The 14318-nt window shown below is 47.5% G+C and overlaps 1 protein-coding gene across 1 annotated transcript in view; it reads left to right on the top strand.

Annotated features, from left to right (window-relative positions):
* Positions 1-14018, top strand: part of LOC309601552 (anthrax toxin receptor 1-like) — a gene marked incomplete at both ends in the record, with an annotated part of 106109 nt that extends 92091 nt beyond the window's left edge. The window contains one exon of the mRNA XM_082334614.1: positions 13746-14018. Coding sequence (XP_082190740.1) covers positions 13746-14018 — 273 coding nt within the window. The remainder of the gene's footprint in view (positions 1-13745) is intronic.
* Positions 14019-14318: the final 300 nt, after the last annotated feature.

Below are 14318 nucleotides of genomic sequence, written 5' to 3'. Positions count from 1 at the left end.
TAATCGGGTGTTTCACAGAGGAGATTAGCAGTGGCTGCTGTGCCATTTGAGGAACGTGTCTCTTTATTTCTGGCAAATTCAAACTCTCAGGAAACAGTCTCCTTTCCATGACTTTCCCTGGCTTGTGGAGAAAGCTGTGTACTTGCAAAGACCTATCTGGGAAATAACTAGTCGTCTCTCCCTGCCCGCACACTGCTGAAATGAAAGGAAATGTAATCTAAACTAAAAAGAGAGGGACAGTGCTGCCACATAGCCTGGGGCCTTGCTTCTTGTTCGTTATAGTGGTCTATTTATATGCTCCAGGCATCAGCTTAAATCAAACCCATTGTGCCAGGTGCTATACAAGTGTAAAATAAAACCAGGATCTCCGCCTTGTTTGAGGCAATGGGCAAGAGCGAGTCTAGACAGATACAGGGAGAAACACTGAGACAATGTGGCAGAACTAATTTATCTGGATACTAAACAGTGGATCTACAACACCAGCTGGAATAATCTGTTAATGTAGTTCAAATCTTCTTTTAACCACAAGGAACAACTTTTGCTAGCTCATTCTCCCTCAGCGCATCTCCCATGCAACTTCCAAAGAAGGAGCAGTGCAGAGTTCCAGCCAAAACTGAATATAGGTGTGTGTGCACACGTGCGTGCGAGCCCGGAGCAGGCTCTGCCTGTGGAGATCGGGCCGTAGGAGGGGGAAAGTGCAAAACTCTTGCTGGGTCAGAGCAATACTCTTCTGGACTAGTGGGACAGGGAATCAGGCCGTCAGGTGTGTCTAACTGTGCAAAACTTGCAGAATATTTTTTTCTTTTTTGCCAGAGGACAGATGTCTAGGTGCAAGCACTTAGATAGCGATGTGGGTTTTTCCATCTAACTCAGTACTACCTCCCCTCTTGACACAAAGGCAGGTGCTTGTGTTTCCACCCCAGTTCCTCTTCCCTTCCCATCCTCCCTCGCCCCAAGCACACAACTGCAGTTTGCTCCTCTGAGAAACTGTATGAAATAGCGTTTGTCTGGATTTTAGTACAGCACTGAAACAGTCACAAGTGCTGAGCTTTACTGTAAAGTGTGACTTGAATTGAGGCAAGAAATTGCCCTACTTAAGTGTTGACTTGAGATTTCCAGAGCAGCGAGGGACTGGGCAGGCTCTCTGCTCGGAGGATATTCCTGCGTGGGGTCTCATGGAAAGGACAGACTTTGGTATAACGAGCCGAGAAACAAAAGGGGTTCCTAGTTTGTTTTAAAGAGCAGAAGGCAAAACAAGCCAATGGAACAGCATAGTTCAAACTTTCCTCTGCATGGAGTGAGTAGTTCTGCAGCTGTGGGGTGAATGAAATAACTGTTGGAGTAAAAGTCTTTCTGGAGCGGTGCAATGACAATAATGCTGTGCTATGGGGGTAGAATTGCAGAACCCAGGAGACCAGATGCAGAAAAGTGTCTAGGTATGTAAATTCCCACAGAAAACATCGCAAATTTCTTCAGTAGGTGTTTAGGTTCTTAGAAACCAGTAAAAACATAGGAAGTGAAACTCCTGTAACAAAGAATAGGATTTTGATGCAGAGAGAATCACCTTGTGACAGATGTCTAGAAAGCCCGTCTCTCCCATGCGTGTTTCTTGCTGAGCGAATGTTGATGTTGCATTTGTGTTGTTTCCCTCGTGCAGCTTCCAGCTGGACTTACTCTCCTTATCCTTATGGGAAAGCGAGGTCATTGTTTCCTGCGGGATTGCAATAAATTCCTAAAAATAAGCAGCAGCCCCAGCTGAAAAATTTGGACTGTGTCTGGGTCCACCTGCACTGACAACTTGTAAGGGGAACCCTAGGTCTTACATCAGCGATCAGAGGGCCCTCAGGGACTTGCTAGGCGTGCAAAGCCACCCACAAACAAAAGCACCGACAGCAGATGCTTTACCTGTAGTCCAAGACACAGAAAGGGATGACTTAAACTACAGCTTAATGCGATCCTTGGCTTTCCCTGGTCAGGCCCCCATCCTGGATGCTAAAGCATGTGGTACCTGCAGGACCCTGGGCAAATATGCTTCACGAAGTGCAAAAAGAGCAAACAGCATCAGATTGAAGATCTAGGATGGAAGTTGTGAAGACAAAGGCACAGTGGATTTAGGAGTGGGAGAGTCGGTAGAGTGGCTCACACCGTATCAGTGTGTCGCACAACAGACAGGTTGAAGCGTAACATGGGCAGTGTTAGAGCCACACCTCTCTGGTCAGCCGTCCCTGGCATTACACGTGTGTAAATCCTCGTAACTGCAGGGCCCTGCTTCCTGATCCCTTTTGGTTGACGCACATACAAATTCCAAACATGTAAGTGGTATTTTGGAAGAGCCATAAAGAGACACGGTGGTGCATGGCAGGGCAGCAGCCACCCTGCGTGGGTGGCTAGTGTAACTGCAGCTGGCCTTGTGCTGCTTTATGTGATGCTCTTCTGCTGCCAGGGCTTCAGCTCTCCCTCTTATCTCTGCTGTAATGGGCATCCCACTGAAACCTGCAGGCACTGTGCTGTGCGTGCCACCCCTTGCCCGAGTGGATATGCCTAAGGCAAGGCCCAGACTCTTTCAGGGAGGAGTGCAGGACTCCACCAGTAATGAAGAACCCATTCCTGTATGTCCCTCCAAGCAGTAGGCACCTATAGTTGGTAAATCATGGCCTATGTCCTATCCTGTACCACCAGCAGCTTACAGACCATGAGGAGCACAAAGACAATTTATTTCAGCATTAGCACCAATGATTGGTCGTCAGCTGTTATGCACTTGCAATAAACTCAGCCATTAGCAGGTTCATGAGGAACTGTAAAACCCATTAAGTATTGCTGGCACACAGGAATCCTGTTTTTAACTTAAGGGTGCGTTATTAGAGCTATATCAAAAATACAGAAGGAATGTAGCAGTTAGCCTGGGCCTTTGCCTGGAGTGCACACCCCAAAGCCATAATTATTTGTTCATAATGGGATACTGAGGAGCAAATTCTGCCATACAAACCTCCAGAGAGTTCACTGAAAGTCATGAAATCTGTTGCAGTATAGAGCAGCCAAGATGAATGGCAATATGGGGAAGGCTAGGTATTACTAATTAACTATGACTATCACAAAGCACGTGAGCAAAATCTGTTATCCTGGAAAGTCCCCTGAGTCCTCTCTTATTTTGAATTAGGAGTCGATTTTAGAGATGAGGAAAATCAGATTTAAGGTAATTGTCTGATTTCACACCATGCTGTTTCACAGTGTCATGAACAGAAACCTCCTCCTGAAACAAAGAACAGAAACCAGGAGATATGATTTCAAGTTCCTCCACCTTAAACACTAGACCTTGTTCCATTTTCAGGCCTGAGAATAAAACCAGCCGTGTGGCCTCCCAAGCAACCCCCCCACCTATACATTGCTATGTTGCTACTTGCTTGATGATTCTTTTTTCTGCAGACTCCAAAATGCACAGGCGCTAATAAGGAGCTACTGTTTAACCCGTTATTAAGTCTAAGCTTGCAAGTTTCTGTTGATGGGCTGCAGAGCTTGAGAACAAAATTGTAACCGTTCCAGAAATGCTATTGCTGTGTGGTTTTCCATTAATAGCCGTGGAAAAGTTAACCTAAACATTAGCTCTTTTTCCTGGAACTAACAGCTCCAAAGCCAAAAGCCCAGCGATCTGCTCGTCAGCTTGCAGGACTACTGCAAAGCAGGCTGCTCGTTACTGTAAAAGCAAAGCACGGAGCTGGCTCTTGAATTGCTGGACCTCGGTTTCTGAAGCAGGGAGTAGCCAGCTCATAAAGGGGAGCATCCCAGTCATATCTCAATCCAGGGCAAAATTTCCCCCAGACAGAATTACAAGGTTATGCCTTTAACATTGACGGTCAGAGATCTGCCTCAGAAGCCAAGGCACAACTAGCAAACAGGGATTGCAGGGACGGGAATTATTTCTCACTAAATACTGGCAGGACAATATTCAGCAGACAGTAATTCCCATTTCCTCGAGCCATTAGTCCTGCCCTGCACAGGGTAATTTTCCGAAGTCATGTACCATGAAAACAGCCATTGAGTTGTGTTCTTCTCACATTCACATCGTGGAAGATCCTGTCCTGAACCGTGCCCTGTCGTCTTTGCCCAAAGATGAATCGCACCCAGAGAGATCCTCCCCAGATCACTGACTTGTGCAGGCTGCAAGATCCCGCAGGCTCTTTCTTCCTCTCCAGAGGGATGTTTACCACTGCGCTCGATTAGTTGTTCCAGTTATCACTGCCAAAAGAATGTGTTTCATTTTTCATTTGAATTTTTCTCTCTTTTCCTCATACACAGTAGGCTTTCTTATTCAACCTGCAGATGAAAGATTACAGTCCTGTGTAAGACAGTGTCTTTGATGTGTCACTCAGCATTTCTCCAAGACTAGCTGCCTCTTTCCAGAAAGACAATGGGAAGAATGACCAGATCTTCCTGGAAATTACACCCATCCCACAGCGTAAATAAGCCAAAAGTAGCTCCTGCAAAAGTAATCAGGCCTGTTTGCTGACATACAAATGCCCACTCATCACTGAAAGAGCCGTGCTCCCAATCTCTGGCACGAGCCAAAGATTGAGGCTATTAAGCTCATTCCCACGCTCGAATTTGACAAGGTAGAAGCCTGTATCATCTTGTTTCACTTTTTGTAGGAGTTTGCTCTGAATGTTTTCTTTTCAGTGAGTTCCCCAGCTGGTTCAGTCCTGCATAACGTAGTTACAGATATCAAGAACCAGAGGCTGGCAGAGCAATGGGTATTATCTGGGTTGTGGTACATCTGAAGAGCCAGGCACAGACGAGAAGTTATGAGTAAGCTTATGAGTAAGATCTCAACTGGAGGTTGAACTGGCAGAACCACTCTTTGTACTTTGTGGGGCCCTCAGATACACAGTGCTATATATGTAGGTATACGCAAGCTTTAGTCATAAGCCAACATGCCTGAGCTGATACTCTAAATAAGCTCTTACTTATTTCAAATTCTGTGAAAGATCTGTGAAAATTGCAATACTTCATGGTGTTTAAAGTCATTTCCTTTGTTCTTCAGTGTATGCTGCTTTTGGGTTGCTTGAACAGAACAGGATCATATAAATACAAATACAAACCATTGCTTTAACATCTGAATAGATCAAACCATATCAAGGTCTTGATGAAGCCACATCCTGGCTTGTATCGGGACTGGTGTGGCCAGCAGGAGCAGGGAGGTGATGGTGCCCCTGCGCTGGGCACTGGTGAGGCCGCCCCTCGAATGCTGTGCTCAGCGCTGGGCCCCGCACCCCAAGGCGGCCATGGAGGGGCTGGAGCGTGGCCAGAGCAGGGCAGCGAGGCTGGGGCAGGGGCTGGAGCACAAGGCTGGGGAGGGGCGGCTGGGGGAGCTGGGGGGGCTCAGCCTGGAGAAGAGGAGGCTGAGGGGAGCCCTCATCGCTCTCTGCAACGGCCTGAAAGGAGGCTGGAGCCGGGGGGGTCGGTCTCTGCTCCCCAGGAACAAGCGCTGGGACGAGAGGGAACGGCCTCAAGCTGCGCCAGGGCAGGGTTGGGTTGGGTATGGGGAAAAACTTCTTCCCCCAAAGGGCTGTCAGGGCCTGGCCCAGGCTGCCCAGGGCAGGGGCTGAGTCCCCATCCCTGGGGGGATTTAAAAGCCGGGGAGATGTGTGTCGTGGTTTAACTCCAGCCAGCAACTAAGCACCACCCAGCTGCTCACTCACTCCCCCACCCCAGTGGGATGGGGGAGAGAGTTGGAAGGGTGAAAGTCAGAAAACTCATGGGTTAAGAATAGTTTAATAATTGAAGTAAAATGAAATAGAATAGTAGTAATAGTAATAATAATAATTATAATATAATAATAATAATATACAAAGCAAGTAATACACTATACAATTGGCTCACCACCCGCCGACCGATGCCCAGCACATCCCCGAGCAGCGATCGCTGCCCCCCGGCCAACTCCCCCAGTTTCTGTACTGGGCATGACACCATAGGGTACGGACTAGCCCTGTGGCCAGTCTGGGCCAGCTGGCCTGGCTGTGCCCCCTCCCAGCTTCTTGTGCACCAGGCCGAGCATGGGAAGCTGAAAAGTCCTTGACTAGTGTAAGCACTACTTAGCTACAGCTAAAACATCAGCGTCTTATCAACATTATTCTCATACTAAATCCAAAACACAGCACTCTACCAGCTACTAGGAAGAAAAATCAACTCGATCCCAGCTGAAACCAGGACAATGTGGTGCTTAGGGACGTGGTTTACCGGTGGACTTGGCAGTGCTGGGTTAATGGTTGGACTTGATGACCTTAAAGGTCTTTTCCAACCTAAACGATTCTATGATTCTAAGGCATCAAAGAAAGTTAGGTAGGTTTTCGGCTTCTTTTTTCCTTCTGAATTTAGACAGGATGCTTGTCCGCAGTGTAGGAAACTGCTTCTGCTATAACTGGAGCTCGGTGGCCCTGCGTAAAATTACATCACTAGTTTCGATAATGTGTCTATCATTCTCATTTGGGGTAAGTCCCACCTCCTTACTGGCTTCAGAAGGAAACACTGTTTTGTACCACTCTGTTCCTGGAAGTCAGAAAGTCAAATCTAGCATGGCGTGTAGTACTGAGACCTGGCAGAAAGCTCTGGATCTTGCTCCAAACTTTATCATTCTGCAATACTTTTCACAAGGTCTTTTAAGGTAAACCATAACAGTCCATAGTTTTCGGTGCTACCTCTGCAATAAGAGACCAGGTTATTAGAACCTTGTTGGACTGATGATCTTATCAATGGAAGTCATCCTCTTAATTTTGGGAGAAAATAGGTCAAGCGTCCAATTTATTATTTATTGAGTGGCCAGGGTGGCAGGAATGCCTTGGGAATGGTAGGTTTTATGAGCAACGCTAAGTTCTAGGCTCCGTATTAAGTAATGAGACACAGATGGGAATGGTTTTGTTGCGGTAATGTTTTATCACGAAATGAGACAGTTTTAATAGTTGTTTGGTGACTAACAGATACAGAGGTAGCCGTATAATTAGCACGTTTGCTGCAGGAGGCAGTGTTTCCTGGCATTACCAACCCTACTCAACTCAGACTGATCTCACTGAGAGAGGCTGGCTAACAAAGCCCAGAAGCTAGTTAACAGTTTCCTAAAACTGTCTCCAGACACCCTTGTGTGATGTAAAAGGCAGCACGCTGCCAGCTCAGGTCGTGCAAGCAGGGATATTTCAAGCTTGCAGAATCCTACCACGTAGCAGAAGCCGCCTAGTGTTTTGGGGTTATCTTGACGGGGGTTCAGAGCAGCAAACCCCCTGGGAACCCAAGAGCTCCTTGACCAATGCTGTTCCCAAAGGATAAAACGTTGGTGGGAAGCAGATATTGATTATTCTCACCCTGGTCTTTTCCCAGTATCGCCTTTGTCCAGGCGCAAAGGGATGCATTTTTGGAGAGAGGTTTTGTAAAGTACCCTATGCAAAGACCACTTTCACAAGAGGGGCTCCACACCACATAGGCTATAGGCAGTTTTCCTCTGGAGCCACAGGAGAGGCAGCGTGAGCTGCCTGTGCCATTTGGCTCTTGCAGGCTGCGGACAGGCAACCTGCCAGTTTACCGCCTTCCTCTCCCTGTGGGGCTCGAGCTGCTATCAGATCCACTGTGACTCTCCGCTCTCTGTTCCTCCTTCTCTCCCCACTCATCACCCTCACAGATGTTTGTGGAAGTTTCATGCCTGGACTGAGTTCAAATCGAGCACCCGGGATTTTGGTAGGGAGGGTTTGGCTTGGAGAATGGAGCGTTTGTTTCTCTCGTCCATGTATGTGCTTTGCTTTTAAAGTAGCTACAGTTTAGTAAATCATCTCTTTGCGGATACTAGCGGTAACTCTCACATTTATTTAATATCTTTAATGTTTGCCTGTTATTCATTTGGCCAGTATCTCCTACAAGTTTTTGTGCATGCTTGATTCAGAATCAGGTATCAAATCGCGGGTTAGTTTTTATATTTCTTTTCTCTCTCTCTCTCTTTTCCTTTTTCTCTTTCTTTCTCTTTCTCCTGTCTTTATTTCTGTACTTTCTTTTATTTCTCTCTCCTCTTTCTCACAACAAAAGGGTAAATGAAGATAGTGTTTATGGGAAGTTTGAATTACTAATGACCCATACAAAACAACATTAAGGATCATATCTTTTCCAGTGCCTCTTTTTGAACCCAGGCACTCAGAAGCCAGTCCCAGTGTTTTATGATCTTAAAATGTTGATATTTTTCCAGGTATTAATTCCAGCTTGATAGGAAACCAAAAGAAACAGAAACATTTTTCATCTTCACTTCAGAAAAATGTGCTCCATCTTCCTCTGTTAAAGAGATACTTTTTCAGTACCGCAGAGGCCATGCCGCTGCCCTGGGACCAGCTTGCCTTTCCTAAATTACCTTTCTGCTGTGCCGTGTGTGAGCCTCACCCTGAACAGCCGGAACCACAGAGAGCAGGGCTGAAATGAAACAAAGAAAAAAGCTTCCTCCTAGTTTGAATCCTGCTGTGATGGGGGCCGGAGAGCTAGCTGGTTAGAGAAAAAAGAAATACTGTGGTGTCCCAAGAGAAAGGTCCGTCCTGCCCGCAGCTGGATTCAACGTGCCGAATCCCAGTCAATGTCTCTGTGCAGGTCACGGTGCACTGTGCTCTAAGTGACCGTCCTTCTCCCAGTTAGTTTCCAGACGCAGATAAAGCAGAAGGAGAGGCAGGAGGAGGTGGGAAGTGGCCTGGACAAGGCTGTGGAGTTCCTAGGAAATGCCACAGCTTGGCTGAGGCATCTGCTGCTCTTTGTACCTCTGCCTGCCAGATCCGTGTCCAAGACACAAATGCTCCAGCTCGCTCTCTTGAACGCTCAGCAACCACCACCCTGTGCTACGACCTCAGTAGCCTAATGTCCCCCTCACCCCACATCCCACCCTTCTCTTTCAACCCTGGCAAGGCTCCTCAGTCAACCAGATGTGAAGAACAAAAGGAAAAGCTTGGATCGAGTGTGCAACCCTACGGCACTCTGCATGCAAAGAGCTCGCAGGGCGAGGCCCATGGTCAGAGGAGACCAGCCTCCCACGGCTGAGTGCTTTGTTGTCCTAAAGGCAGTGCTGCCTGCCTTCATCCCTAAGATAATTAGCTGTTGAAGGTGAAAGAGCAAGGCCACTCCAAGCAGAATTCATTATGATATGCCTGCGAGCACTACTCTCTAGAAAAACAACATAAAATGCGAGAGTGAATTGCCCTCGCTGATTTTGCTGATTCCACTAAATTTCAGATCTAATAATGTCTCCATATTGCTTCAATTGTCTCTTCTGAGGCACAGCTGTGACTCTCCCCCCTAAAGTGCTGTGGCTGCAGAAAGGGAAATAAAACCTAGCCAAGGCGTTCAACACAGCAGCCTTTTAGTATACAGCCTGTTCCCTACGTTCATACATTCTGTATCTCCAACTGCTGTCTCCCTGCTAGAAAGACTAATAGAATTGGCTCCTCTTATTCTCAAAGCTGTGGTGTAATCTGGTTAAGGAGTTTTTCCTCCTGGGATGAAAGGTGGCTTCTGTTTAAGGATCCAAAGTAGCATTTAGTGGAAATTTCCTGCCTCCTGGATGTTCTGCCACCATCTTCCACACCCACCCCATCTAAATCTGGACACCTAAATAAGGTGATAAACCCTGGTGGATAGCCAAGAGGGGCTGCTAACTGGTGGCTATTGAGACCCTCCTAAAATCGCAGTCAAGTGAAGGTCCTTATGTTTCCACTGATTGTAGAGCGATCCTGCACTCCTCTTACCTGTAGTACCTCAGATACTCACTCTGGTTTTGCATCCAGATCCCAAGGCTGAACAAGGCATTTGGGCTCAGTTTTTTAGAGGGTCTGTTACTGCTCCTGTCAACTTCTGTTACCTGTGGGATGAACTGAACTGTGCCAGCATTGGAGAGCCCAGTAAAAGCGTGAATGGATGGGTGATTAGCCAGCCAACTCGATCTTCATCTAGACAGTTTTCCAGATAAAACATCACTGAACCATAGAGTAGGTCGATGATGGTGGTGTCTTATTTTTCTATTGCAATTGCATGGTACAAAGCCCAGCTGTGAATCAGGGCCCCCTTCTGGTAAGCGCACGTGGGAAAACACATCTCTTGCCACGCATTTCAGAGAAAGCTGAGTCTTCCGGAGCTCTAGGATTACTCGTTTGTGGTCACGCTCTGGCTAGCACAACCTCTGCGCTTTGTGTCTGTTATCATACTCCTAGATACAAGATGAGACCCCTGTTTAACATCCAGCTTTTTGGTTAAAGTAGCTCTCTTCCTCCTGGGTCTGCTTTGCATTTGTACCCAGGGCACTAGTAAAACATTTTCTGCCTCTCACGTGCAATGGCATAGCAGTTTGTTTCCTGGATATCTCCTTGTCATTCAGTCTGACAGTTCTCCTCCCTTAGGAGATGTTGGCTTCTCCATCTCCTCTGGGGCAGCGTAGCTGCCAAAGTCCATCTCAGTCCATCTGGACTGAAAACTCCTATCTGGCATTTCCCACCCTCATCTGCATGGGTGAGAGAAATGTCAAGCGATGAAACACAAGAACTCCCTTGGTCTGTTCGTTCACGTGAAAGGAGGATAAAGCCTGAAGTGTGTATCTGCCCTTCACACGTGTTGGATGCCCTGCAGAATTACCCGTTGCACAGTAGTAGAAAGTGTTGCCAAACAGGTCACTGTCAGTTTGCTGCAGAGCAGCAGAGGAAATAGGAGGAGATAGGGAACGGCATGCTTGAGCTGAGAGAAAGGCACACTCTATCCTGGTCTAAGGGGAAGAAGGTTTGAACTCTGAAGTTAGACCAGCGTAATGCACCAGGGAACGGGGAAGAGGTATCTGATGAGTACAGCTACATGCTGTGCTAGCTCTGGGTCAAGTCTGGTTCCCATGCCTGCACTCCCATGCTGTCTGTTCTCTGGTCTACAGCTGAGCAGCTTACGCTCAGACTCCAGTCCAACTCCTTGTTCAAACCAGACAGCATGTCCAACAAGCCTGTGTTAAAGCATAGTTATCAAGGACAGTGAAGACTTAATCACGTTTGAAAAAAGAGCTCTCTAATTTCAAAGCAACCCTGTTACTGGAGAAAAAGAACTATCATTAGTCATGGATCTAAGCAGTAGTTCATGAACACAGGCTCGCTAGGTCACAGCTGACTACAAAAACTTGTGTAAACATAGTGCAGCTATACGTTGGTAGGAATTGCTAGCACATTTTTTATGATAATGGCACTGCTGATCTGTCCAGGCCACTTTCCATCAATAAGAAGTGAAATCTTTGCCAGTGCACAGGATGCCCAGGATGTACTCTCTTACCATTCTGGACCGTGCCTTGGGCAGTGCCGTGAGCACTAGATGGCTTCTAGTCCTCAAGCCCTGCCCCGGCCCCAAACCCAAAGATTTCTGAGCCTCACTGCATCCTCTTGAATGCTCTTAGGGCGGTGCTCAGTTCCATTTGGATCAGCAGCACCATAACCTCACCCCCGGAGCATCCAGACAGAGTATCTCTCCACACAAAAACAATTGCGACTTTTTGTTCTCTGGCTGGGATTCCTGGACTGCTGCTTTTTGCTCAGGTTTATTTTATTCTCAACATAAATAAAGAAAACAAGACTAGTGCAAGTAATAGCCTGAAACTACTAAAGTTGCATTGCAGGAGATGTGGAACTAGAACAAGGAAAACATTCTCATGGGGTTTTTTTCTGAGTAGAATTGGTTAATCTTGGGTTCAGACTTCCATTCACTCAGCAGGCCTGCTCCACAATATTTACTTAAAATCACAGCAAAGTGCATTAAAACGACGTTAAAGCAGAGACACCAGCCCACAAAGAGCAAATAGAGCCAGGGATGCTCTGAGATGAGACAGCGGTGTGCTTATTTCAGGCTTCCCTCTGCCTATCAGGTGGTGCCCCCTTTTTGGTCAGCACCAGAGACGCCGGGATGCTGCGGAGGGAGCGTCGTGTTTCTGGTCAGGGTCGTTGCCCACTCTGGCACTTCATTTTGTATTGGCATTTTGTCCTGTGCAAGGGATGGAGGACGTGGCCCCGCTGCACAGATGCTAATGGTAGCGCAGAGTACACAGCAGCGGTCAGCCCTCTCCTCCCTTTTCCCCTCTATGTTGTTGTGCCGTAAGGACAAGCCTTAACTGAGAGAGCATTAATCCTCGAGGAGCGGCATTTCCATGGGCGTATTCATGACCGTTACGTGGGTCTCTGCTCTGCCCCGGAGCCTGATTCTTCCAGGAGAGCCTGAGTTGAAGCCAGAGATTCTTCCTGCTGACAGAAGGCCAGGGCTGAGCCATGCAGAGGGGGTTCAGCTGCCACCGCGCTCGGAGCAGCCCTGGGGTGATGCTCTCATCTTGAACTTGATGCAGTTCAAGGCACTGTGAAATCTTTGTTTTCCTTAAACGACCTTTGCTTGCACAAGACAGCCTGCATTCAGCTGTGGGCTGCTCTGCATACTTCATCGCTTCAGCAAGGAATCCACTTTCCTCTGCTGAAGGGCTACGGCTCAGACAGATGTTTCTTCATATCCACAGAGCATGATGATATAATTGGCAGAGCTCTTGGAGAGGAGCTGTCTGTATCTCTTTACGTGTCAGCCCCTTCCATACCAGCTCCTCTCATCCCTGTCAAACCCTTCTCCAGCATCCTTCTGCCTTCCTACCAGCATCTCCCTTGCTTCACTGTGGGTCCCTCTTCTGCAGAGCATTTGTCCATAGGCTGGGTACAGCAGGGAGAAGATACAGGGCCGTGCAGAGGATTCAAAATGGCTGATGTTGTTACCCCAGCAGATCTACCCCAGCCCACATGGGCTCAATGCTCCATTTGGCATTTTTTCACCAGGAAAAGCACTTACTTTGGGAAAGGAAAGAGGAAAACAGAGAATAAGCTCACACTCACAAATCCAAAAACAAAGTATGGACTCAGAAATCCTCTAGTGCCTTTTAGGATGATTTCATATCTAAAAGAATGAATCCATAATACAGTAGTGCTGATTATGACATTTGAGTATTTACAGTGGGATCTTTTGCAGGTGGAACTTAGGAGAAAAAAAAAGAACAGCTCGGAGGGCAAAGGTTTTGTTTAAAAATGTACAACAAACTGTAACTTAGCACCGAAGAGCGAGGAAAGCAGTTTATTGGCTTCTCAAGAGCACTAGAATATCAAGACATCCTAATGAAGAATGGCTGTATTTCAGGAAAAATTCTGAGCAAGAAACTGTCTTAGTTAAACAAATCTTCCCTGTTGCCTGGTTGATAAATGATTAGAAATAGGACACAAAAGCCAGGTATTTGAAGGAGAGAGAGGCTCCAAAGGTGCAAAGTCCAGATTTCCTGCTGTTGGAAGTTTAAAACTGAGGTCTGGGAAGAGGCATCTGTAAAGGCAGGGACCACGGGTTGTGCACTGACTCGGACGCCGGCGCTGAAGAATAGGAACGGCTCTTGCCAGCTCTTGCAGCTTCAGTATGACTTGAAGTACTTGATGCTCTCTTTAAAGATCCTGGAGTCAGAAAACAGTATGAGAGGTTTTCATCCTCCTTCACTACAAAAGCTGTTGTTAGGGTTTAACCTCTTGCTTGCTCAGTACAGGACTTGCTCTTACAACATCCATCTCTGAGAAAGAGAGGGAACAAAGCGGGGTGCCCAGGAATACGTAAGCTGACGTCAGATTTGCACACAGCCAGGAAGGTGTCTCAGCTGTGATGCCATTGCCTCGATCAGTAACTGTGCTTTTCCACTTTGTTCTCTTTTGTTTTAGGGCCGTTGCATCAATTTCACCAGAGTGAAGAACACAGAGGCCCCACCCAAATACCCACTCAACAACGCGTACCCTCCGTCATCTCCACCTCCAGCACCCATCTACAACCCCCCGCCCCCAGCTCCGATCTATACCCCCCCTCCACCCAGCTCGTCCACACCCCACACCCCATCCCCGTCCTCCACGCTCCCACCACTCCCCCCGCCACCCCAAGCCCCACCACCCAACCGGGCCCCCCCTCCATCTCGGCCCCCACCTCGCCCAGCAGTCTAGGGGGTTGGCCTTGCTCCCGTCTCTTCCAGAAGCGTTTGAGGGGCTTTTTCAGCAGTACTGTATCACATCCATCTTCCGGGGGCGGGGCGGGGGGGGGGGGGGGCCTAGAGGAAGCCGGACCGTTTTTGAGATGGGTGACAACAGAACGAACGACTTTGTAGTCGTCTTTCTCCTTTAGTTTTCTTTTATTTTTAAAATCCCTTGTGCATCGGTGCCACCAAACTATCGAAGCAAGAAAAGCCAAGAGACTGCAAGAACAAGGCAAATAACTTGAGTTCCATTTCAGCAAGCCTCTCCCCC

This window comes from Platalea leucorodia (genome assembly GCF_965183815.1).
Source record: "Platalea leucorodia genome assembly, chromosome: W".
Taxonomy (NCBI): domain Eukaryota; kingdom Metazoa; phylum Chordata; class Aves; order Pelecaniformes; family Threskiornithidae; genus Platalea; species Platalea leucorodia.
Note: the sequence above shows the minus strand (reverse complement) of the source record. Positions and strands in the feature narration are given on the sequence as shown.